This window comes from Hyla sarda, chromosome 4 (assembly GCF_029499605.1).
Source record: "Hyla sarda isolate aHylSar1 chromosome 4, aHylSar1.hap1, whole genome shotgun sequence".
Lineage (NCBI taxonomy): Eukaryota > Metazoa > Chordata > Amphibia > Anura > Hylidae > Hyla > Hyla sarda.
Genome location: NC_079192.1, coordinates 300,465,881 through 300,493,374, shown reverse-complemented (window position 1 = coordinate 300,493,374; position 27,494 = coordinate 300,465,881). Strand labels below are relative to the sequence as shown.

Here is a 27,494-nt window from a genome sequence, read left to right as displayed (position 1 = left end):
GATAAAGGTTCTGTTTCACCCAACTAAGATCACCAAAGAACCATAAAGTGATCTAAACTGGATCCTCTGAGAGGGGGGCCCTCTGGGTACTGGGGCCATATTATAGCTGTCTATAACTGTTCTACATTAGCTATTCGGGACACAGAACACTTCAAGACAGTTTTTTTTCACTACTCCGGAGAGGAGAAGCACAGTGCAGGACAGGTAAGGTTGTCTGTGTGTGTGTGTGTGTCTGTCTGCGTGTGTGCATGTGTGTGTGCGCATGTGTGTGTGCATGTGTGTACATGTGTGTGTGTATGTGTGTGTGCGCATGTGTGTGTGCGCGCGTGTGTGGGCGCGCGTGTGTGGGCGCGCGTGTGTGGGCGCGCAAGTGTGGGCGCGCGTGTGTGGGCGCGCGTGTGTGGGCGCGCGTGTGTGGGCGCGCGTGTGTGGGCGCGCGTGTGTGGGCGCGCGTGTGTGGGCGCGCGTGTGTGGGCGCGCGTGTGTGGGCGCGCGTGTGTGGGCGCGCGTGTGTGGGCGCGCGTGTGTGGGCGCGCGTGTGTGGGCGCGCGTGTGTGGGCGCGCGTGTGTGGGCGCGCATGTGTGGGCGCGCATGTGTGGGCGCGCATGTGTGGGCGCGCATGTGTGGGCGCGCATGTGTGGGCGCGCATGTGTGGGCGCGCATGTGTGGGCGCGCATGTGTGGGCGCGCATGTGTGGGCGCGCATGTGTGGGCGCGCATGTGTGGGCGCGCATGTGTGGGCGCGCATGTGTGGGCGTCTGTGAGTCGGGGGGAGGGGGTAATCGAAAATGCTACCAAATGTGGGGAACCTGCTGCCTACCTAATGTGGGGAACCTGCTGCCTACCTAATGTGGGGAACCTGCTGCCTACCTAATGTGGGGAACCTGCTGCCTACCTAATGTGGGGAACACCCAGAAGTAGCACCCCCATCATCTGTCAGCTCATGCTATTACCACACGGGGTAGGGGGAAGAGGGGGGGGGTTGATGGTGGATGATGGGGGTGCTATTGCTGGTGGAGGGTGTTGCTGGTGGATGATGAGGGGTGTATAATGAAGGCATTATATGTAATGGGCGCATGCAGCCCAGCCTCACCCAGCTGCTACCTCCAGTGGCCCCCGGATAATTTGAGTTTGAGACCCCTGGAGTAAAAGGATGCATGGTTAGGCCAAGAAAGACAACCACAGAAAACACTGCTTCATCCTGGCAATAGCTTGTAGGCTCATAACTGTATGATCACTTTAAAAGGAGAACTCCGGAATATAAAAATTGTCGCCCATACTGCCGGCAGTAAAAAAATAAAGATGTACATACATTCCTCCGCTCCCCCAGGGCCTCCGCCGTGATCCACTTCCTGGTTGCCGGTGGTCGGATGAATCAGCCAATCACCAGCCGCAGCGCAGTCCGACTCGGCCGATGATAGGCTGAGCGGCAGTGTGAAAACGCTTCAGGACACAAAATTCTTCACTACACCGGCACCTGTGGCCGGGGCCGAAAACATCACACTGCCGCTCAGCCTATCGCCGGCCGAGTTGGACTGCATTAATTTAAATCAATGAACTGCAGCGGCTTTTGCGGGGATGGGGGAGGCAATGGGGCCGGGGTGGTGCGGTGAAGGGTGTGGCGCGGTGCGGTGGGGGGGTGCGGCGCATTATCGGATTATGGGCAAGGTAATTGCTGATACCGATAACGCCCAAAATCGTGAATATCGGCCAAACCGATAATCGGTCGATCCCTAATATATATCACACATACATAATACACGCACACAGGCCCTTCTTCACAGCTGCCGTTCTGATGGTGTTCAGTCCTCAGGCCTCTACTCATCTGATGGCGTTAGGAACCTAAGTGAGCTGACGGCAGCAGTGATTGGTTGAGCAGGCAGTTGCTGCAGGGCCAGGAGGGCATGAAAGCAAGATGAAGCAGAGAGGAATGGGGACAGAACACTGACAGTGTAACAGCAGGGGGAAAGTGGGATGTGAGAGTATAGCTTATTTAATATTGGAAACCGGGGGTATTTCATCCTCTAATGACCCCTTTAAAAAAATAAAATAAAATCTATACTTCAGTGTGATCTGTGTTACAATGTATGCAAAATAAATTCAACAAATGTAGGAAAGCACAGATAATCTAGAGTAGAGTCACCATAGAAACCACATCCATATTAGAAGCTTCATCATAAGGAAAGTTTATTGGAAATATTGCCCTAGGCTGCATACTGTTTTAATACAGTTGCTGTTTTTATTGGAGTGGTAACAGAATACCCTAGAGAAAATTATATATATATATATATATATATATATATATATATATATATATATATGAGTTTTTAATGTAAAGCTGCACAGAATTTTTTAGGGTACCAAAAAAAAAATATATATATAATAATAATAATAATAATAATTCAAAAGCAAACTAAAAGACTTCATACACACTTTATGTAATATTTATTATTCCTGTCCATTACTCTTTAAAATACTTCAGGTGTGTCTGACACCACTTGGTCTAAAGTCAGGATAACATCAACCATTATTTCGATACCTAAAGAAATAAGGGGCTGAAGTGTTGCCATGTCTTCACTGTTCTTGCCTGCACAGGTGAACTCCCACCCCCATTATCTTAAAAAAAAAAAATATATATATATTAATAATAATAACACATATATATATATATATATTTTTATTTTCTTTTCACATATAACATACATTATATATATATATATATATATAGATATATATATATATATATATACATACATATACACACACACACATTATAATTATATTATATACCGTATACACACACAAATCCACAATATCTGCCTCTTTTATCCAGGCTGCAGGGATCTCCGCACTTCAGAAGGTTTTCTGTTCTCTGAACTATTGCATGCAGCATTGTTTACTATGTAAAGCACCACAGACAATGATTGCAGGATGTAAATTAGCTCCAAAAGTTAATAAATGTAAAACAAATATTTAACTTCTACTTTCTCTTATTACAATGTGCACATTTTCAAGGAATCTTAAAATTAAAGATGGCTTACCAAAGCAATTATAATATTCCTCCCCCACACCTGTGAAAATACTAATTACATTTTCATGGGATAGCCTTCATGGGTAAAAGGCTGTATCCAACCTGGGTTAGGCTGGGTTCACACTACGTTTTCTCCCATACGGGAGCGCATACGGCATGGGGGAGCTAAAACCTCGCGCTCCCGTATGTCACCGTATGCGCTCCCGTATGTCATTCATTTCAATGAGCCGGCCGGAGTGAAACGTTCGGTCGGCTCATTTTTGCGCCGTATGCGCTTTTATAACTGGACCTAAAACTGTGGTCAACCACGGTTTTAGGTCCGGTTGTAAAAGCGCATACGGCGCAAAAATGAGCCGACCGGACGGAACGTTTCACTCCGGCCGGCTCATTGAAATGAATGACATACGGGAGTGCATACGAAGGCATACGGGAGCGCAAGGTTTTAGCTCCCCCATGCCGTATGCGCTCCCGTATGGGAGAAAACGTAGTGTGAACCCACCCTTAGGCTGGGTTCACATATATCCAGCATAGGTGTACTCAGCCTAGATCTCAACGCAACTGATGCCTTAACTGATGACAACGTGCACCAGCTGTATGACATCCGGCGTAGCTGCGTTCCCCTGTCCGCAATGTATACCCGAAGAGAACTCCTTCAGCTTTGAGAAGGTGGTTTTACCTCCTGAAGTAAAGTCTCACCAGAGGGCTTTAAAAAGGTTAAAGTGAGATATATCAAAACAGCAGAGAACAAAGGCCACAGATTGTACAGTTTAATTAATTACATAGTAACTATTTCACATATATTAAAATCTTAGACTCCTGATTCGTCAAGGACATTGCATGTACATCAAGACATGACACATAGCTTAAAGGGGTTCTCTGGTGCTTCGACATCTCATCCCCTATCCAAAGGATAGGGGATAAGATGCCTGATTGCAGGAGTCCTGTCGCTGGGGACCCCCATGATCATGCACGCGGCACCCAGTTTGTAATCAGTCCCCGGAGCGTGTTCGCTCCGGGTCTGATTACCGGCGACCACAGGGCTGGCGGCGTGCGATGTCATGCCTCCGCCCCCGTGTGACATCACGCTCCGCCCCTCAATGCAAGCCTACGGGAGGGCGCGTGATAGCTGTTACAAACGGGGTGCTGCGTGCAAGATCACGGGGGTCCCCAGCGGGACTCCCTCGATCAGGCATCTTATCCCCTATCCTTTGGATAGGGGATAAGATGTCTAAGCACCGGAGAACCCCTTTAAGGATGGCCATATACTTATGTCTGCAATGTGTGGATCATGAAAAATCTTCTTTCAACATGAGCCATATATACAGCTTGAGCAGAGGTCAGGGGAATCAAGAGAACAACTGAGTTGGCCACCTGTTCTGCACAGAAATCATTGATCTGGACATACTGACATAAACCTATAACCTGATCAAGCCCCAGCCAACTAGTTTTTGGATGAGACTATTTTCTTCTTCACTTAACCCCTTAACAACAATGGACTTAAATATACGTCATGGCGCGGTGGTACTTGTACCTACATGTACGTCATGAATATGACCGCGAGCACCGTCCGGTGCTCCCATTATGCACGGTAGATACCAACTGCTGTAAGCAGCCAGGGATCCACCGGTAATGGCGGATATCAGCGATCATGCCGATGTCCGCCATTAACCCCTCATGAACAATACAGATCACGGCATCTGTGGCAGTGCGGCACAGGTGCGTTCCCACAGGGCGTATACGCAGCATATTTGACGCTGCGCAAAATTTATGGCAGCAGCGGGAAATACGCTGCGTATTCCTTGCTCACTATACACACAGGGCTTTCCAGCGGCAGCCCTACGTGTGTAGTTAGTTTTGGAGGCGGGGCCATGTGCCGGCGTGTCTGTGACGCGCGGCTCCGCCTCCAAAACTCACTGCACACATAGGGCTGCCGCCAGAAAGCCCTGTGTGTATAGTTAACAAGGAATACGCAGCGTATTTCCCATTGCTGCCGTACATTTTGCGCAGCATCAAATATGCTGCGTATAAGCCCTGTGGGAACGCACCCTTAAAATGGATGATTGGATCGCCCGCATCGCTGCCACGGGGATCCGAACATCCAGCATGGCGGTCGAAGGTCCCCTCACCTGCCTCCGGCCATCTCCAGGGGTCTTCTGCTCTGGTCTGAGATCGAGCAGCACAGAGCAGAAGATCGCCTTATGCATAGCACTGAACAGTAATAGCAATCAACTGATTACACTTTTTATGTCCCCATAGAGGACTATTTATAGCAAAGAAAAAAAAAAATGTGAAAAATCCCCTCTCGCAATTAAAAAGTAAAATATCCCCTTCCCCCCCCCCCCCATTTTACCCCAAAAAGTGTAAAAAAAATTTTTTTACATTTATATATTTGGTATCACCACGTATGTAATTGTCCAAACTATCAAAATATCTTAATTATCCCGTATGGTGAATGGCGTAAACGTAAAAAATAAAAAAATTATTAAAAAGTGTTATATATATATATATATACATACACACATACATACATACACACGCAAATGTGGTATCAATAAAAAGTACAGATCACCGGGCCAAAAAAACTGAGCCCCCATACCGCCGCTTATATGGAAAAATTTATAAGTTATAGGTCGTCAAAATAGAGGGATTTTAAACGTATTAATTTGGTTAAAAAGTTTTAGATTTTTTTTAAAGCGCAACAATAATAGAAAAAGTATGTAATCATCATTTTATCATCAAGTATCTAATCATCATGATTTTAACCCCTTCACGACGCAGCCCATTTTCACCTTCAGGACCTGGGCATTTTTTTAACATCTGACCACTGTTACTTTAAACATTAATAACTCTGGGATGCTTTTACTTATCATTCTGATTCCGAGATAGTTTTTTCGTGACATATTCTACTTTATGTTATTGGTAAAATGTCACTGATATTTGCATCCTTTCTTGGTAAAAAATTTCATGAAAACTTGGGAAATTTTGCATTTTTCTAACTTTGAAACTCTCGGCTTGTAAGGAAAATGAATATTCCAAATAAATTACATATTGATTCACATATACAATATGTCTACTTTATGTTGGCATCATAAAATTGAAGCCCCCTGGTGTCTTCCAAAAGTAAAAACATATCAAAGTTCAGCAGCAATTTTCCAATTTTTCTCAAGATTTTCAAAATCGTAATTTTTCAGGGACCAGTTCAGGTTGGAAGTGGATTTTAAGGGTCTTCATTTTAGAAATGCCCCATAAATTACCACATTATAAAAACTGCACCCCCCAAAGTATTCAAAATGACATTCAGTAAGTGTTTTAACCCTTTGGATGTTTCACAGGAATAGCAGCAAAGTGAAGGAGAAAATTCAAAATCTTCATTTTTTACACTCGCATGTTCTTGTAGACCCAATTTTTTTATTTTTACAAGGGGTAAAAGGAGAGAAATCACCCTAAAATTTGTAACCCAATTTCTCTCAAGTAAGTAAACACCTCATATGTGTATGTAAAGTGTTCGGGGGGCGCAGTAGAGGGCTCAGAAGGGAAGGAGCGACAATGGGATTTTTGAGAGTGAGTTTTTCTGAAAGGGTTTTTGGGGGGCATGTCCCATTTAGGAAGCCCCTATGGTGCCAGAACAGTGGACAATAAATATCCACATGTGACCCCATTTTGGAAACTACACCCTCATGGAATTTAATAAGGGGTGCAGTGAGCATTTACACCCCACTGGCGTTTGACATATTTGAAACAGTGGACTGTGCAAATGAAAAATTGTATTTTTCATTTTCACAGACCACTGTTCCAAAAATCTGTCATACACCAGTGGGGTGTAAATTCTCACTGTACCCCTTATTAAATTCCATGAGGGATGTAGTTTCCAAAACAGGGTCACATATGGATATTTATTGTTTTGCGTTTATGTCAGAACCGCTGTAACAATCAGCCACCCCTGTGCAAATCACCTCAAATGTACATGGCGCACTCTCCCTTCTGGGCCTTGTTGTGCGCCCCCAGAGCACTTTGCGCCCACATATGGGGTATCTACGTACTCGGGAGAATTTGCATTACAAATTTCGAGGGTCTGTTTTCCCTTTTACTTCTTGTGAAAATGAAAATTATGCGGCAACACCAGCAAGTCAGTGTAAAAAATTTAATTTTTATACACTAACATGCTGGTGTAGACCCCAACTTCACCTTTTCATAGGGGTTAAAGAAGAAAAAGCCCCCCAAAATTTGTTAGGCAATTTCTTCCGAGTACAGCGATACCCCATATGTGTACCAAAACTGTTGCCCTGAAATACGACAGGGCTCCAAAGTGAGAGCGCCATGCGCATTTGATGCCTAAATTAGGGATTTGCATAGGGGTGGACATAGGGGTATTGTACGTCAGTGATTCCCAAACAGGGTGCCTCCAGCTGTTGCAAAACTCCCAGCATGCCTGGACAGTCAATGGCTGTCCGGAAATACTGGGAGTTGTTGTTTTGCAACAGCTGGAGGCTCCGTTTTGGAAACCGTAGCGTACAAGACGTTTTTCATTTTTATTGGGGAGGGGAGGGGGGCTGTGTAGGGGTATGTGTATATGTAGTGTTTTTTACTTTTTTATTTTAGGTTAGTGTAAGTGTAGTGTAGTGTAGTGTTATTAGGGTACAGTCACATGGGCAGAGGTTCACAACAAGTTTGCTGCTGGGAGTTTGAGCTGCAGCGCAAAATTTGCGCCATCTCAAACTTGCAGCACTCACTGTAAACCTCCGCCCATGTGAGTGTACCCTGTACATTCACATTGGGGGGAGGGGAGGGGGCAAACATCCAGCTGTTGCAAAACTACAACTCCGAGCATGCCCTTCGGCTGTCCGTGCATGCTGGGGGTTGTAGTTATGCAACAGCTGAAGGCACACTAAGTAATAAACTTTCAAGTGTTTTGCAACCAACTTAGTGTTTCCAAACCAGTGTGCCTCCAGCACTGTCAGTGCATGCTGGGAGTTATAGTTTTGCAACAGCTGGAGGCACATGGGTTGGGAAACACTAAGTTAGGAAACGGACAATGTTTCCCAACTAGTGTGCCTCCAGTTGTTGCAAAACTACAACTCCCAGCATGCCCAGGCAAGCTGGAAGTTGTAGTTCGGCAATATCTGAAGGATCAGATGTTGCCGAACTACAACTTCCAGCATGCTTGGGCAGTCTGGTATGCTGGGAGTTGTAGTTTTGCAACATCTGGAGGTCCACAGTTTGGAGACCACTGTATAATGGTCTCCAATCTGTGCTCTTCCAGATGTTACAGAACTACAACTCCCAGCATGCCTGAACAGACTGAGCATGCTGAGATTTGTAGTTTTGCCACATCTGGAAGAGCACAGATTGGAGACCATTATACAGTGGTCTTCAAACTGTGGACCTCCAGATGTTGCAAAACTACAACTCCCAGCATGCAGAGAAAGCCAAAGGCTGTCTGGGCATGCTGGGAGTTGCAGTTTTGAAACTCCCAGAGGCATCAGTGAGATCGCTTTACGGCGATCTAACTGCTGCCAATGAAGATGCCGCACTGCTGCTGCAAACACCGCCGGGACACACCACCTCCAGAACCGCCTGGAGGACGCTGCTCGCGCCGGGACACCGCATGGCTGGGTAAGTGACGCTGGGGGACGGGTAAGGGACACTTAGCAGAGCGGTGTGTGTCCCGATCCCCGTGATCGGGACTCACACACCGCGCTGCTAAGTATTCTCATGGCGAAAGGCTGCTATCAGCTAGCCAGCGATGGCTTGGGGGGGCTGAAACCCCCCGTGATCGCATGGTAAGATGGCTGGCTATCAGTGATAGCCACCATCTGACCGGGCGCTGCGGGATGCCGCAAGTAGCGGCAAAAATTTTCATGACGTACCAAGTACGTCATGGGTCGGGAACACCTTCCCACTCATGACGTACAGGTATGTCATAGGTCGGGAAGGGGTTAATTGTATTGACCCACAGAAGAAAACATGTCATAATTTTTAATGTAAATTGTATAGCGTGAAAACTAAACCTTCCAAAATTAGCAAAATTGTGGTTTTCCTTTCAATTTCACAATTTTTTTTGTTGCGCCATACGTTTTATGGTAAAATGAGTAAGGTCATTACAAAGGACAACTGGTCGCGCAAAAAGCCAGCCCTCATACTCGTCTGTGGATGAAAATATAAAAAAAAAAAAAAAAAGTTTTTAGAAGGTGAGGAGGAAAGAAAAAGAAAATGCAAAGATAAAATTGGTCTGGTCCTTAAGGTCAAAATGGGATTGGTCCTTAACCCCTTAAGGGCATACGATGTAAATGTATGGCACTTCATAGCGTCATTTCGCTCACTGGCTGTGACGCGAGCGCAGGAGCTGTGCTTGCTTCATTCTCAACTGGTCCCCGCAGCTGTCAGTAGCCGCGGACCTGCCGGTAATGGCAGACATCAGCGATTCAGTGATGTCTGCCATTAGCCCCTCAGATGACGTGATCAATACAGATCATGGCATCTGTGGCACTTCAAATGGCTGATCTGATCGCCCGCGGCACTGCCAACCAACATATTCTTCCTGTACTGATATTCTGGAGCTTGTGAGGGATCGTCTCCCCTGTAATAGAGACAACGGCCCTGATTTTCTAAGAGTTGAGTGTAGTTTTCTTTGTGGGTTTTCAATTCCCTACAATTTTTTTCCCACGGTATTTACTTGTTTCCTTACAATTGTTTTTTTTTTCAAAAACACATGCTCTGATCTCAGGGGTTTTCCTCAGATCAAATCCACCACGTTTTCTGGAAACCTTCGTAAATATGTTTTGTTTTTTTTGTGTGAAAATGTCGGGGATGTACCCTTTCGTTATCCACGTCCCATTTTTGGTTATTCTCAATAAAATGGAGAGTTCCTATTTTTTTTCTTCTCCTTTCTCAATTCTGGCGCACATTCTGTCGCAATGCGCCAAAATCTGACGCCCAACCAGATAAAACATGTCAAGTTTACAATAGCAAGTCAGGGCCAATGATGTAAAGGAACGTGTGATTTCCCATCCTGAACAGTTTGCCATGGGTGCTCTCATTTCTCTCTACCCTCATACACAGCCTATATGATCTATCACTCTATCCCCTGCACTCCCCGCATTGCCTTTAAAGGGGTATTCCAGGCAAAAACTTTTTAATATATATCAACTGGCTCCAGAAAGTTAAACAGATTTGTAAATTACTTCTATTAAAAAAATCTTAACTTCAGAAGCTCATAAGTACTGAAAGGATTAAAGGGGTACTCCGCCCCTAGACATCTTATCCCCTATCCAAAGGATAGGGCATAAGATGTTAGATCGCCGGGGTCTCGCTGCTGGGGACCCCGGGGATCGCTGCTGCAGCACCCCGCTATCATTACTGCGCAGAGCGAGATCGCTCTGCACGTAATGACGGGCAATACAGGGGCCGGAGCATCGTTACGTCACGGCTCCGCCCCTCGTGATGTCACGGCCCGCCCCCTCAATACAAGTCTATGGGAGGGGGCGTGGCGGTCGTCACATCCCCTGCCATAGACTTGCATTAAGGGGACGGGCCGTGATGTCATGAGGGGCGGAGCCATGACGTCACGCTGCTCCGGCCCCTGTATCACCCGTCATTATGCACAGAGCGAACTCGCTCTGTGCAGTAATGATGGCGGGGTACCACAGCGGCGATCCCCGGCGATCTAACATCTTATCCCCTATCCTTTGGATAGGGGATAAGATGCCAGGGGCGAAGTACCCCTTTAAGGGTGTTCTTTTCTGTCTAAGTCCTCTCTGATGACACCTGTCTCAGGAAACGCCCAGTTTAGAAGAAAATCCCCATAGCAAACCTCTTCTAAACTCGGCGTTTCCCGAGACAGGTGTCATCAGAGAGCACAGACAGAAAAGAACAACCTTAACTTCAGAAGCTCATAAGTACTGAAAGGATTAAGATTTTTTAATAGAATTAATTTACAAATCTGTTTGACTTTCTGGAGCCAGTTGATTATATAAAGTTTTTGCCTGGAATACCCCTTTAAAATGTTGTTGCTTTCCCACCTTCTATACTTATAGCAGCAGAAAAAATATATTGTACTCTAGATCTAATATTGAGAGAAAAGGGGGAAAGCCAGAGAGCGCTGATACAACCAGAAGCAATGTGCTGGCAGATCTATGCTAGAAGAAGCAGGGCAGACAGTTATATTCACATATGCCTCAGTGTATTTAGAATGGAAGCCACAACGCCGTGCCAGATCAGCCATACGAAGGACACAACCAGCACCTGACAGACCCTATTAACCTTCAAAGAGGCATCCATCATCTTGATGAAAAGACTAGTGCTGCATGTAGTGCTATTTCCCCCAATCAAATGTAACCGAATCTACCACCAAGTTCCCCAAAAGTCTGGGCTGTCACTATGTTTTTAATTTCAATAACACTTCTACAACCAGTTCAATGGAGGTAGCGACTAGCCACAATCATGACAAAAGCGACTGGCTATCAGAAGGAATATATATTGCCGCAAGTTTACTATTGCAATGGCGCCAGAATTTTGGTGCACTTTTGCCCAAACCAGTCTTCTAATACTTCCGCAAAACATTTACTATGTGTTTGACAAACATTATTGCATGAAAAAAAGGGGGGTTGCCTATATTTAAAATAGATGTGGGCACTGAAGAAAGGAAGTAGCTCAAGATGTAAAACTTTGGCACAAATCCTGGCACACATTTTAGTCTACTAATAGCTGGTTTAAACTTAAAATAGAGTTTTCAGATAGGCCACATTTATTAGCCTGATGCACTGATACATCTAGCGCATTTAAAGTCAGTCCATCTAAGATTGGCAAATAAGGCAAAATAATAATAAGACAAAGATAAACCAGCTACGAGGTCTGTCATTACAAGAAGACATCAGCGGCTGATAATCAGCGGGCATCGGTCGGTTATGACGCGGATCCGACTCACGGGCCCGCACCATAATCCCCTCACCAGACCCTTGACATACGTCAACATCATGGGTCGGGAAGGGGTTAAAGGGAAACTGATAGCGGGTTCACTCGCGCTAAACCCAATGCACAGGTGAGCTGGATTACAATGAGCTTTCACTTTAATCTGCAGTCCGGTTCCAGAGATACCTGTTGTAGAAGTCTCCATTGCTAATAGCCGGCTTTGTGCAATTGAGGCGGGACCAGCTCAGATTAAATTGTTGGCCTATATTTGTCTGATTTTTAAAGACAAAAATCAGAATATAGGAAACCAATCTTATATGAAACCTGACAGCTAGAAAGGGCAGCATGAAACAGACAGGGTGGGGTAACAGTGAACTTAGATTTACACTGTGTGGACCTAGCCTTACCGCCACCCCATTCCCATGCTAATCCCCCGTCCCTGCCTCTGGTGTTTAGCAGCGTATGTCTGCAGTTAGCGCTCCAGTATCACATGACTGCCTCAGCGCCCGAGTACAGGGCATCACCGCAGAGGCAGCTGACCGGCTGTGGCTATTACAGGACGTCCAATGCTCCCACCGACTGCAGGATCAGTACAGGAGCGGAGGCAAGTACCCGTATTTTTCGCCCTATAGGACGCACCGGCATATAAGACGCACCCAATTTTAAAGGTGCAAAATCTAGAAAAAAAATAAGATTCTGCACCCAACAGTGATCTTCAACCTGCGGACCTCCAGATGTTGCAAAACTACAACTCCAAGCATGCCTGGACAGCCAATGGCTGTCCAGGCATGCTGGGAGTTGTAGTCTTGCAACATCTGGAGGTCCACAGGTTGAAGACCACTGGATAGGAGGTAATACTCACGTGTCCCCGCCACTCCGGACCCATCACCACTGCCCTGGATGTCGCTCCATCACTGCCGCCGCGTCCGACTTCTTCCCCAGGATCCACGCTCTCCGTCGCCGTCATCACGTCGCTATGCACGCCGCTCCTATTGGATGACGGGAAGGCGTGCGCGACGACGACGAAGGAGAGCGCCGCCATGCAGTGGATCCCGGCACGGAGCAGACACCGAGGAGGCAGGTAAGGTCCCTCCCAGTGTCCTGTAAGCTGTTCGGGACGCCGCGATTTCACAGCGGCATTCCCGAACAGCCCGACTGAGCAGCCGGGTTACTGTCACTTTCGCTTCAGACACGGCGGTCAGCTTTGATCGCCGCGTCTGAAGGATTAATACAGGGCATCACCGCGATCAGTGATGTCCTGTATTAGCCGCGGGTCCCGGCCGTTGATGGCCGCAAGGACTGACCCGATAGGTGTATATTCGCCGTATAAGAAGCACCAACTTCCCCCCCCCCCCCCCCCAGGTTTGGGGAAGAAAAAGTGCATCTTATACGGCGAAAAATACGGTAAAACAGGTTTGTTTATTTTTTTGGTGAACATTTCTTATTGGAAAGGGCTGATAAGAACCTGGGTGGCCTGGTGCCGGGATTTGTCATGTCCTAAACTAACATTATTTGCAAAGTAACTTCATTTATGCTTTAGATGTATTGGAGTAAGAAAAGTGGATGATAAAGTGGATACATTCTGGTACAGTTTTTTTTTTACTATTCCTACTAAAAAGGTATATCTTGTAGTGCACATAAGAAGCCATATACCAATCTGTCTAACACCATGCAATAATGGACAGTCAGCATACAGAACAAAAGCCTACACCGTATGATAGAACACAAATATGTGTAGCATCCTGTGTACACCAGTCAGGATGAACTCTCTAAATCAAAACAGTTCTACCGAACAAAAGCAGGAAAACCAGGAGAGGAAACCAAAAAGGTGCAAAGCAATGGAAAAAGGCGACTTTATGATCTCAATAGGCATCAATGACATTTCTCGTATACGCCACCAGTTGGGGGTAGTTTAAGGGACAAACTTTCTATCTGAATACAGATTGTTTTGTCTGCATTAACCCATGTGTTTATGTTATACTGTGTCAATTCTTTTTAGCCATGTTGTCATTAGGGATTTTTCCAGCATCCACTATTTTGGGGTATATCTGAAATTTTGACCACTTTTTTAAATAAAATTTTTACTGAGGTAGGGTTACCAAAAAGCAGTAATTTTGTCAAGTTTATTTTTTATTTTTATTTTTTTATTTTTTTTTTTACAGTGTTCACCATGCGGTATAAAAAAAAAAAAAAAAAAAGACATTGTAATTTTTTCTGCAGATTGATAGGTTTAGGGCAGTACCTAATTGATGGTGTGTTAGGAGTAGTTACGGAATATAATTAGAGTTAAGTTGGGTTCACATCGTGTTTTAGGCAATACGGGAACGCGTACAGCTGGGGGGGGGGAGCTAAAACCAGGCGCTCCTGTATCCCTTCCGTATGCGGCCCATATGTAATTTATTTCAATGAGCCGACCGGAGGGAAGCACTGACTATGGTCGGCTCACTTTCGCCCCGTATGCGGTTTTCCCACCGGACATAAAACCGTAGTCTACCACGATGCGATCCCGTATTGCCTAAAAACGTGATGTGGACCCAGCCTTAGTTTATAAAATATGGACTGATGACAGGTACTCTTTAAAAATCAATCGTGTTTGTGTATCCATTTTTGAGAGCCGTATTAATTTTTTTTATTTTTATACTAACAATGTTGTGTGAAGGCTATTTTTTCCAGCTTTTTTTCCATGTGACATTTTGATCACTTTTTGTTTTAGTTTTACAGAGGTGGCATTAACTTAAAGCAGTTAATTTGTCAAATTTTTTATGGTGTTCATTAGGGATGTCCCGATACCGATACTAGTATCGGTATTGGGGCCGATACTAGCCATTTACATGGTATCGGGGACTCGTTTAATGTCCTCGATACCATGTCCGATACCTGCTGCCCCGTTCTCCGGTCCTCCCGTCCGCTCCATAGTCTTCCATGGAGGAGCATGTGACACAAAGTCACTCCGCCTCCTCCCCTGCGCCCAGCGTAACGCTACGGAGGAAGTGGAGTGACGTGTATGGCACATGTTCCTGCATAGGACGCCATGATGCGGACCGGGAGGACGGAAGAACGGGACAGTGGAGCGGTAGCACCCGACGGAGGACCGCCGCAGGTGAGCTGTGTGCTGCTCCTAATGTCTAAAGGGGGGCCCTGCTGCTCCTAATGTCTAAAGGGGGGCCCTGCTGCTGCTGATGATGTCTAAATGGGAAGCCCCTGTCTATAGGGGGGCTGCTGCTAATGTCTGCAGGGGGATACTACCTACTATTAAAGGCAATGTCAAAGCAGAGTCACCTGCACTAACCTGAATTTATAGGTAGATCGTGCAGGTGACCCGGTTTCTACCGCTGCTCATCATGTGGTCATTGGTCTCGCCGCCTATGCAAATTCCCTGTTCTGCCCAATGGAGAAGAGAAATCTTGGCTCCTACTACAGCAGCTGCCTCCATTGTACACAACAAGGACCCACATATCATACGGTAAACAGCGCCAGAGACCAGGTCACCCTGCTGTCAGATACCCTTTAAAATATAAGTACTCGTACTTGGTATCGGCGAGTACTAGAATTAAAGTATCGGTACTCATACTCGGTCTTAAAAAATGGTATCGGGACATCCCTAGTGTTCATGAGGCAGTTTAAAGGGGTACTCCGGTGGAATTTTTTAAAAATTATTTTTATTTTATTTTTTAAATCAACTGGTTCCAGAAAGTTAAAACAGATTTGTAAATTACTTCTATTAAAAATTCTTAATCCTTCCAGTACTTATTAGCGGCTGTATACTACAGAGGAAATTATTTTCTTTTAGGATTTCTTTTCTGTCTGACCACAGTGCTCTCTGCTGACACCTCTTCCATTTTAGGAACTGTCCAGAACAGCATAGATTTGCTATGGGGATTTTCAACTGCTCTGGACGGTTCCTGACATGGACAGAGGTGTCAGCAGAGAACACTGTGGTCAGACAAAAGAAATCCTAAAAGAAAAATAATTTCCTCTGTAGTATACAGCCACTGAGAAGTACTGGAAGGATTAAGATTTTTTAATAGAAGTAATCTGTTTAACTTCCTGGCATCAGTTGATTTAAAAAAAAAAAAAAAAAAAAATAGTAAAATACAAAAAGTTTTCAACTGGAGTACCCCTTTAAATAAGGTGATCGTGTATTTTTTATTAAAGGAGTAGTCCAGTGGTGATTCAGTGGTGAGCAACTTATCCCCTATCCTAAGAATAGGGGATAAGTTGCAGATCGCGGGGGGTACGACCGCTGGGGCCCCCTGCGATCTCCTGTACGGAGCCCCGACAGCCCGCGGGAAGGGGGCGTGTCGACCTCCGCACGAGGCGGCGGCCGACACGCCCCCTCAATACAACTCTATGGCAGAGCCGAAGCGCTGCCTTCGGCAATCTCCGGCTCTGCCATAGAGATGTATTGAGGGGGCGTGTCGGCCGCCGCCTCGTGCGGGGGTCGACACCCGCTATCTCGGCGGAGAGCCGGGGCCCCGTACAGAGAGATCGCGGGGGGCCCCAGCGGTCGGACCCCCCGCGATCTCAAACTTATCCCCTATCCTTAGGATAGGGGATAAGTTTTTCACCACTGGACTACCCCTTTAACTTTATTTTAACCTTTTTTTTTTACTGTCCCACTAGGAGACCTGACTGTACAGTCTGAAGCAAGCACATATATTATATATTTTACTACAGATCTAGATGCCATTTGCCACATCAATCAGGGTGACAGAGGGAGACCTCCAGTGACACTGACCGCAGCATTAAAAAGGTTAAAGGAAATCTGTCATCAGTGTCACCTGCACTAACCTGTTGGTACAGAAGGTAGTAAAGGTGACACTGATGACAACCATACTTACCTTGATCCGTTCCATGCAGTCATTCTTCTGTAACCTTCTTCGGTATCTTCAGCTCAGGGCCTGGCTTGGAGCATGGGCGGAGCTTCGTGACATCACAGCAGAGGACCACAGCAGTGACATCACTAAGCTCCGCCCATGCTCCAAGCCAGGCCCGGAGCTGAACGACTGCACGGAACAAGGTACTGTAAGTACTATTGTTATCAGTGTCACCTGCACTACCTGTCTGTACTGACCGGTTAGTGTAGGTGACACTGATGACAGATCCCCTTTAACTGTCAGTTTCGGAGCACAGATTCACTCATGGCAGTTGCGGCAGGTGCCTAGTAATATGCTGCCTCTGACCATGAGGCACAGCTACAGCACCATTATCGTGAATTGACATATATACACACACACACACAAACAGGTCCATTTGCAGGAAAGGAGTTAAAGGGGTATTCAGCCCATAGGCACCTTATCCCCTATCCAAAGTATAGTGATAAGATAAGATGTCTGATCGCGGGGGTCCTGCTGCTGGGATGCCGGGTGCTGCACGGAGATTACTTGCTGATCAGCAGACAAGGAGAGATGGGCAGGCACAGGTTGCAGAGCACACAGCCATACAGTAACTGCTACTGGCCTGGACTGACTCTACATGTCAGGGATGTGGAATTCCTATTGCCCAACGCCCAGGACATGCAGTTCCGGGCGCAGGGTAGGTGAATTTTCAGGCCCTTAGCCCTGCTTCGGGCAAGCAGGGCCGGACCCCCGACAAGCACGCAGAGCACAGGGTGTATGGAGCAGGCTTCAGACTCCTGCCCACTCCATAATCTACTGCCCCCAGTTGTTCTCCGTAGCCGGAAGCCACAGCTGGCTATTAACCCTTTAGATCGCCGCTGTCAAAGCTGACAGCGGTGTCTAAAGGGGACATGTGAATGCTCCCTGGTGGGCTGGATCGACCCTGCTGTCCCGTGGCTCTGTCATTGATAGAGCCATGTCCAGCCAGGCTCTATCAATGGATCAAAGAGCGCACAGATCAATGGAGTTCAATAGAACTATCTTGATCTGTATGAGGAATCTAATGATTCCTCCTAAAAGTCGAAGTAAAAACATAAAAACATGTAAACATAAAAATAAACATATTTGGTATCGCTGCGTGTGTAACTGTACAAACTATTAAAATATAACATTATGTATCCCATATGTATGGTAAAAAAATAAATATAAAAAAAAAACAGAAAGAGAAAAATACCAAGCCACAGAACTGAAATTTTTATAATAGCCCAGAAAAATAGCGATTAAGGGTCTATTCACACGTACAGTATTCTGCGCATATTTGATGCGCAGGATTTCAAGTCAGTTTTCACTGAAATCTGCAGCAGAAAATCCTGCACATCAAATCTGTGCAGAATACTGTATGTGTGAATAGACCCTAAAAAGTCAGATCAATACCAAAATGCACAAAAGACAGATTATGGCGCAAAAAGCAAAAAAATTAGCCCTCATACAGCCTTGTATGCAAAAAAATAAAAAAAGCTACAGGGGTCAGAAAAAGGCAATTCAAAAAAAAAAAAAAAAAAATTCAGAATTTTTTTAAATGAGTAAAACATGACCGAAACTATACAAATCAGGTATTGCTGTAATCAGGCTGGTCTAAAGTATCAAAACAACATGTTAGCTCCACCACAAGGTAAATGGCGTAGAAAAGAAAACCACTAAATTTGCTAAATTATCTTTTACTATTTCAAATTTCACTTAAATATTTTTTTTTGTTGTTTAGGAGCATTTGTTATGGAAAAATTAAAACGGTATCATTATAGTAGTTCTTTATGGCTATCATAGGGTAGAGGAGGAAAAACAAGTGTAAAAGCAAAAATTGTCCCGGACAAGTTGATCGTCATGAGGGACAGGTAGATTTTGCGCCGTTTTAGTCCTGTAAACAAGTAGATTTTTTATACATTTCCACACCCCTGAATCATGTAATGCCACCAATGACCCAAGGCACACAAAGCACAGATAAGCTGGCACATAGGGGACAGTAAATGGCTCTGCTCACCACTAGAGATGAGCGAACTTACAGTAAATTCGATTCATCACGAACTTCTCGGCTCGGCAGTTGATGACTTTTCCTGCATAAATTAGTTCAGCTTTCAGGTGCTCCGGTGGGCTGGAAAAGGTGGATACAGTCCTAGGAGACTCTTTTCTAGGAATGTATCCACCTTTTCCAGCCCACCGGAGCACCTGAAGGCTGAACTAATTTACGCAGGAAAAGTAATCAACTGCCGAGCCGAGAAGTTCATGAGGAATCAAATTTACTGTAAGTTCTCTCATCTCTACTCACCACTTTACACTGAAACAAGGTGGGGGGGGGGGGTATTTTTACACTGCTAGCTTTGGCTGTAACTGGTCAAGTCAGTACTGGCCAACCACAACAATCACGTAGGTGGTACCAACCGTACATAACCAAAACTACTCGAGATCGGCGGCTTCTGAAAACAGTAGTCAGTAGACACTGATCACTCAGTCATGATGTACATATATGTCAAATGTTGTTAGAGGGTTAAAAGTATTGGTATCAGCGACATCCCTAGTATAAGCCCAACATTAAAAAATAAAAATAAATGTTAAGTATAAAATTAATAAACAACCAGTGAAAATGCTTATTAGATGGTCATTTATTTCAATGGAGGGTGTCCACACACTATTTAAAACTGGGTGGTTATTGGGCGCTACCAGTGCCCTATGCCCTGAGAGACAATAAGCTTCAGCAGACATTCCGAAAATTCCACATTTTGTATGTCTAGAACCAGAACACCACACAAAATAGCTAAAATGACGCATGACATTTATAAACACAATTACTCAGTCACTCCAAATAGGTAGTAAACCTCCTTTCTGAAAACACAAAGGAAAGCAGGGTCTGGTACTGGCATTCTTAGCGGTAACATGGGTGACATTACCATGGAAGCAAGGTGACAAGGGGAGGGGGATGGAGCATTACAATCCAATCCTCATTCTTCACAGAGCTTAACTGCTTCACTCGCATCGCTTACCAAGTCATCTGCAGGAACACACACAAGTGACTAGACACCCTCACCAATACCACCAGGTCCAAGGGTTATCACCGAATAAGTCAGTCCACAGAGAGAGGGGGGGTTGGGGGACTTAAAAAAAACTGTACAAAACCACTTCACAACAAACCATTCACGGTTATCTTCTTAAGGCCCCGTCCACACTGCGGACATTCAGCCGACAGAACTTCGCTTGCAGCAGAGATCCATTCTTTTCAGTAGGATTCTGCTGCTCTGTGCATGCTGCAGAATTTTTGCAGCAGAATTCCGCCAGCAGAAAGGAGGTCCGCCCAAAGATTGAACAGGTTTATTCTTTGGACAGAATTCCGCAGGACTGCTTGGAGATGCCTTGTCTGGCCAGTTTCAGCAGCACCTGCTGCTGCAGAATTCCGCCTGCTGAATTTCAGCAGTGTGGACGTGATCTTGGGGACAGTGCTCACATGCTCTGTTTTAAACCTCATTTTGCGACTCGAGAGATGGCTGTTTTTGACACAAAAAAAAATGGTCCCACCCCTTCATGCAAAGCCCCACCTATTCAATGAGTGCATTGCAGAGGGGCAAAAAAGGAGTTTGTTTTTGGTTTATTGGGGGGAGGGGCACAAAAAGGAAGTTTAAAAAAAAATTAATTTTATGTTTATGCAGCTCTGTGCTAGTGTCAGAACACAAAGACTTCTCCCACAGTGAGAACATGGCCGATATCCTAGAACAAAAGGTTTCTGGTTGTTATTAGGTCCACAGGAAGGGGACTTTTTTATGTAGTAGATTTAGTGTTTATTTAATGACTATTCTGAAAGAAATAAGTTATATATATGTTTTCATATTGTGTCCCAATCAATGGAACTGAATTACATTAGCTGGAACGGAAACCAAAAAATCATCCAGACTAAAACAACGTTTGCTTTGGGTCATCAATACGATTTATATATAAAGTTTAGCATACCAAACAATATCTGCACCCCAGCCCAAGAACCTAATCGGGGGACCCTGTACCCCCAACAGTCCTGCAGATTTCATATACACATCAGTGCCTCAGAATCAGTGACGGGCTAAATGAGGAACAGTTGTGTAGAGTAAAATCCCTTTAATCTGTCATCTAGTCATGGAGAAAGTCTAATAATCCAGTACAGAAGGTTAATGTGGAGTTTCACTAGACAATACTTACAAAAATACCGTAATAAGTTCCTACTCTTACAGATATGTTAGAGGGTTTACTCCGGTGGAAAGAAATGCTTTCAAACAACTTGTGGCAGAAAGTTCAACTTGCATTGTAAAATTATTTCTATTTAAAATTCTTAATCCTTCCAGTACTTAGCTGCTGTACACTCTTTCCAGTCTGACCACAGTGCTCTCTACCGACACCTCTGTCCATGTCCGGAACTGCCCAGAGCAGGAGAGGTTTGTTATGGGGATTTGGTCCTACTCTGGACAGAGGTGTCAGGAGAGCACTGTGGTCAGACAGAAAAGAAATTCAAAAAGAAAAGAACTTCCTCTGTAGTATACAGCAACTGATAAGTACTGGAAGGATTAAGATTTTTAAATAGAAGTACTTTACAAATCTGTTTAACTTTCTGGTACTGGTTGATTTGAACACATTTGTTTTCCACCAGAGAACCCTTTAATATAAGACCAGAAGTTCATGTATTTGGACTTAGGCAACTTTTGTGTTGTGGCCGCATTATGTTTGTTTCCCCCCTCTGTTGTTCCCAGCTGTTACAAAACTGCAACTCCCAGCATGCCCTAACAGCTGGAGAGACACAGGTTGGGAAAACATGTCCACCCCCACTAATCCTTTAGATCAGAAGGCGCAGAACTTCTTTATGACTGCAGCAACATTATCTGGCTTCAAGGAAAACCATTCTCTGTAAAACCATTCTCATGCTAACATCTGTGCAGCCCCTGATAACATCTGTACGAAGGGGACTAAAGTTTAGATCCCACTGTACTACACTTCAGGGTAGAGATGAGCGAACTTACAGTAAATTTGATTCGTCACAAACTTCTCAGCTCGGTAGTTGATGACTTATCCTGCGTAAATTAGTTCAGCTTTCAGGTGCTCCGGTGGGCTGGAAAAGGTGGATACAGTCCTAGGAAAGAGTCTCCTCGGACTGGATCCACCTTTTCCAGCCCACGGGAGCACCTGGAAGCTGAACTAATTTATGCAGGAAACGTCATCAACTGCCGAGCCGAGAAGTTCGTGACGAATCGAATTTACTGTAAGTTCGCTCATCTCTACTTCAGGGAATGACCTGCTCAGCCAATCAGTGATAAAGGCAGGAAAACGCAGTGGCCGCAATTGGCTGAGAAGGTAGTTCCTTATGCGGTAGGGCTGGACAGCGAGACCCAGGACTAGGTGACAACAGTGGGGGAGCGAGTAAGAGGTAAGTATTGTTTTATCCTACTACTTACTCCTTCCCTTTTAAGGAGTTTTCTGGGGATAAGAGAACTTGGCTCTAAATGATAAATTCCCTGTATACTAGTCTGTAGAATTTCTTAATACTCCCTGTTTACACGTAAGAGTGATGATGACAGCGGGTGAGTAGTGACATCACTAGGGCTGACACTGATTGGACGGCCCGATCATGTGACATCACCACACAAGCCAATTAAATATGATAGCTACAGAGGTGGGCAGGTATATTGCAGCAACACTACTCCCGGATCTGGCCATAGAACAGGTACATGGCAGTCTTGGTACTTCTGGAGTTCTCAATCAAAACAATCCAGATAAAGTAACAAGATAGGCGAGCACTCACCAGTAATTTGTTGTAACCAATCCTTTATTGTTCCAGCAGGTTATTTCAAGTTACCGGTGAGTGTCCCCATATATTCCTTGTTACTTCATATGCATTAACAAATGACAGGGAACAGAATGCTATAGTTCATATAGGAATTTATTTTTTATCTTTTAGGGTATGTTCACACTTAGAATTTACGATCGCGGTATTTTGCTGTGTAAACCTTAACATTGGTGGGAATGGGCAGAATTTCAGCAGAACTTCTGCTCGTCTGTCTAGCTCCGGCAGAAGCCAACTTCCCCAGCAGGCGCGACATCACTGATGCCTGCTGGGCGCTGAATTCTGCCCTCACCTCATCTATGCTGCGCTCCTGTGGGGAGCGCGCATAGATGGGAGTCCAATAGCATGGCAGGCTGCTCCGGGGTCTCCTCCTCCCTGTTTAGCAGTGTAGTGTTATCCAGGAAGGAGGAGTATAGGAGCATCGTCCACCTGCCGTGCTCACCACCGAGCCCCGGGACCGAAACACAGTACGGGTGAGACCTCGCTTACTTGTACAGGACATGTTCAGTCCTGGAGCATCAGCACAGCACTGAGATTCATGCCACACTGCTTCCAGACTGTACATGCCAGGGGCAGACAGCCAATGAGGCAGCTGCGAGGCCAGGCAGCCAATGAGCGCAGCCCCAGCGTTCATAGCGCTCGCTCCCATCTGTCTGATTGACAGGCAGGGAGCGAGCACAGGCTGAATTGGGACCAGGCAATCGGTCCTAATACAGTCAGTTGTGACATCACAGCAGGCTGCAGCCAGTTTTCAAATATAAAACACACTATTTTAATAAAAATAAAAAATAAACAATTAGAGATATGTTGTAGTACATTATATATATATATATATATATATATATATATATAATTAGTACTTTATATATATATATATATATATATATATATATATAGTAGGTGACAGTGACCATTTAAAGTTAATCTGATGAAAGAATAAACATGTTCATTTTTTGAGCAGACTGCATTGCTGTCAAGACAGCGGAGGTCCGGGCGGTCCTACCGTTGAAGGATTTCCGCGATGGACGACAGAATGAATCTCAGAATAAAATTCCTAATCAGAATTCCTCGAGCGGGGATTCTGTAGTGTGAACATACCCTTAGGGTACACGGTCACACGGGATTGAAATTCTGCAGGTTTGTTGTGGATTGTTCAAGTAAAGGAGTATGCCTGCTCCGTCTGCAAAATAAATGAAAATGAACCAGTACTCACCTCCCTGGGTTCCCGCGGAGCGCCACTACAGCTGATCAGTTCTCCGGTCCATCTCCTTCATACATCCGGGTGTAACGAAGCGTCACATAGCGCTCAGCCTATCGCCGGCCACTGCGATCTTCTGCCTCTGCCGGCGATAGGCTGAGCGCTATGTGACGCTTCGTTACACCCGGATGTATGAAGGAGATGGACCGGAGAACTGATCAGCTGTAGTGGCGCTCCGCGGGAACCCAGGGAGGTGAGTACTGGTTCATTTTCATTTATTTTGCAGCCCGGGCAGAACGGAGCAGGAATACTCTGCACTAGAGTACTCCTTTAACAGGGAAGTTAAAATAAGCTTGGGTCTCAAAATAGGCTCTTTAAATTAGCGCCGATCTAGGAGACTGGTGCTCGTATATTGCAAGCGTCTGCCTGTGTAATAGAGCCCTAAGGGTTCACGCTACAGAATTTCTGAGTGGAATTCCGCATTGACAAATCCCGGGGAAGCAGAATCCCATTGCTAGAAAAAAAAATAAAAAATGGGCAAAATGTTCACAGGGGTTCTGACTTGCACAACACGCCTATCGATTTTAAAGGGGTATTCCAGGAAAAAAAAAAACTTTTTAAGATAGATCAACTGGCTCCAGAAAGTTAAACAGATTTGTAAATTAATTCTATTAAAAAATCTTAATCCTTTCAGTACTTATGAGCTTCTGAAGTTAAGGTTGTTCTTTTCCATCTAAGTCCTCTCTGATGACACCTGTCTCGATAAACGCCCAGTTTAGAAGCAAATCCCCATAGCAAACCTCTTCTAAACTGGGCGTTTCCCGAGACACGTGTCATCAGAGAGCACTTAAACAGATTTGTAAATTACTTCTATTAAAAAATCTTAATCCTTTCAGTACTTATGAGCTGCTGAAGTTGAGTTGTTCTTTTCTGTCTAACTTTCTGGAGCCAGTTGAGATTATGTATGTGTGTATATATATATATATATATATATATATATACACACACATATACTGTATATAATAAAGTTTTTTCCTGGAATACCCCTTTAATGGGTTTTGCCATGCAAATTCAGTCACCGAACTTTCCAAATTGGAACCAAGCCCCTCAAAATCCACTGAAATAGACATGCAGTGCCAGTCTGAGTCCTTCCGAAAATTCTGCGTGGATTCTCTGTGTGAACGGGGGCCTTAGATTTGCAAAAGAAGTTGACAGGTTCCCCTTAATCCTGGCCTTCTCCGGTCCTGCTCGGTTTGTTTACATTCCTATGTTTCTGGCCTGACGGGTATACTCAAAACTACTAAGGAGCAGCGGCACTGGACCACTATTCTAGCTCATTTTGTTGGACAAGCCAGTGTTTTTCAACTTGAGTGCCTCCAGCTGTTGCAAAACTACAACTCCCGGCTGTGCGGGCAAGCTGGAAGTTGTAGTTTTTCAACAGCTGGAGGCACACTGGTTAGAAAACACTGCTCTAAGCGTTTACACTGAAACTGGATTAACTGTTTAATTCTTGCAGTAGCGAAGATATTAAAGTTCTCTTTTTTTTTTTTTTGTGTACAAAATACCAGGCGACTATTATCAATCCTATCCAAAAGGAACCCAGATCCGCCCCACGTAGGGTGCGCCCACAATCAGGTGTGCCACATACTGTATAAACGCACAGCACGTGCCCACAGACCATTAGCCTGGCAGGTGGTATACACCACATCATTGGCCAATAAGCCCATACACAAGCCAGCCATGTCAGGGGGCACACAGACACTGGATTAGAGACCAGGTAGGCATCTGGGTCACTACAGATGTTCTGGATTATACCCACTCTATATGGATTATACCCACTTTCCATGGGGTGGCACACAGATGGCGCTTAAAGCAGCAGTAGGGACAATAAACAATGCCCAGACAATGTCCCCGCCCCCAGGACCCCTCACCCCAGGGCACACACATACACAAGCCTGTCATTGCCTGGCACCAGGGATGCACTGCCCTCCACCACATCAATTTACGGCTGGGAGGAAAGCACTGCCGCCCACACAGCAGCCTGCCCGGGTTAACCCCGTGGGCGCCGGATCATACCATAGACAAACAATGGGAAGTGCAGCAGGCCAGCGCACCCCCCGGCCTCCCCCAGCTGCCCACCCCCGGGTCACTCACCCAGAACACGATGTTGAAGCCGAACAAGAAATACTTGACGCAGCAGCTGACTTCGGGGCCCTTGAAATGCTGGTGTTTGCCAGACATGGCTTGCAGCACCTACACGGGGAGTTCCAGTCACAAATGCAGGGGATGCTGGCAGCGTGCGGTGCGGCGGGGAAGGTAGACTGGCGGCCGAGGGCTGAGCGCGGGCATTGGGAGGCTGCAGGGAGCGCTCGGGGCACCAGGCTATTGTTACAGCGCTTCCTGGAGTCCCGGGCACGGGCTGCCCATGTCTGCTTATACCGCCTATAGTCCTGCTGGATGCAGAGATCGCACGCTCCGCCCACATGGAGGCGGGGCTATCATTGTTGGACACACCAGCGCCATCGCGTGCTAGGACAGAGGCACTGCAGCGCTCGTAACGCGTCAGTCTATAGCGGGGGCCAGAAGTGAAGCTATGTGCCGGATTCCAGCACGATACGTCCTTTTCCTATCTGATGTGTAGGCTCTATGCCAGTGTTTTCCAACCAGGGTGCCTCCAGTTTTTTGCAAAACTACAACTCCCAGCATGCCCGGACAGCCAAAGGCTGTCCGGGCATGCTGGGAGTTGTAGTTTTGCAACAACTGGAGGCACCCTGGTTGTAAAACACTGAGTATGTTGACATTTGCAGATCAGTCACACACAATGCAATACTTATTCCCCATTTAGATGTACAGAATATTTTAGGCTAAGTTCACACCACGTTTTTTGGCTCCATTACAGTCCCTTTAATATAGCTGTATATGCAAAAGAAAAAAAAAGTTTTTCCTTTTTGCTCAAATCCTGCAAAACAACAAACTGACACTAATCGAAAACCAGACAGACCTCAATTAAAAGTAAATTGCCAAACCTGTGCAGAAAAATAGTTGACCAGTTGCCCATAGCAACCAATCAGATCACTTTCCTTTTTAAAAGGGCCACTGTAAAACAAAAACAAGCGATTGGTTGCTATCGGCAACTGGGCAACACCCCCACAGGTTTTGATAAATTTCGACTATTTCGGTCTTTTGATGTCTGCTAGATTAAAAATGGTTTTTTATCAAATCAACTGGTGCCAGAAAGTTAGATTTGTCAATTACTTCTATTAATGAAAAAAAAAAAAAGCATAATCCTTCCAGTACTTATTAGCTGCTGAATACTACAGTGGAAATGGTTTTCTTTTTGGAACACAGTGCTCTCTGCTGATATATCTAAATTGTAGAAACTGTACAGAGCAGCATATTTTTGCTATGGGGATTTTCTCCTACTCTGCTGACAGCTCTGTCCATTTTAAAAACTGTCCAGAGAGCACTGTGCTGGTGATGTCAGCAGAGAGCTCTGTGTTCCAAAAAGAAAACCATTTCCTCTTTAGTATTCAGACCCTAAAAAGTACTGGAAGGATTAAGATTTTTTTTAATAGAAGTAATTTACAAATATGTTTAACTTTCTGGCACCAGCTGATAAGTTTTCCACGCAGAGATTCCATAGTGTGAACATACCCTTGAAATCAGTCATGT

General features: G+C 45.3%; 1 protein-coding gene across 1 annotated transcript in view; it reads right to left on the bottom strand.

Annotated features, from left to right (window-relative positions):
* Positions 1 to 26,307, bottom strand: part of TSPAN17 (tetraspanin 17) — an 81,732-nt gene extending 55,425 nt beyond the window's left edge. The window contains exon 1 of the mRNA XM_056574718.1: positions 25,977 to 26,307. Within this exon, the coding sequence (XP_056430693.1) occupies positions 25,977 to 26,063 (87 nt within the window). The 5' untranslated portion in view covers positions 26,064 to 26,307. The remainder of the gene's footprint in view (positions 1 to 25,976) is intronic.
* Positions 26,308 to 27,494: the final 1,187 nt, after the last annotated feature.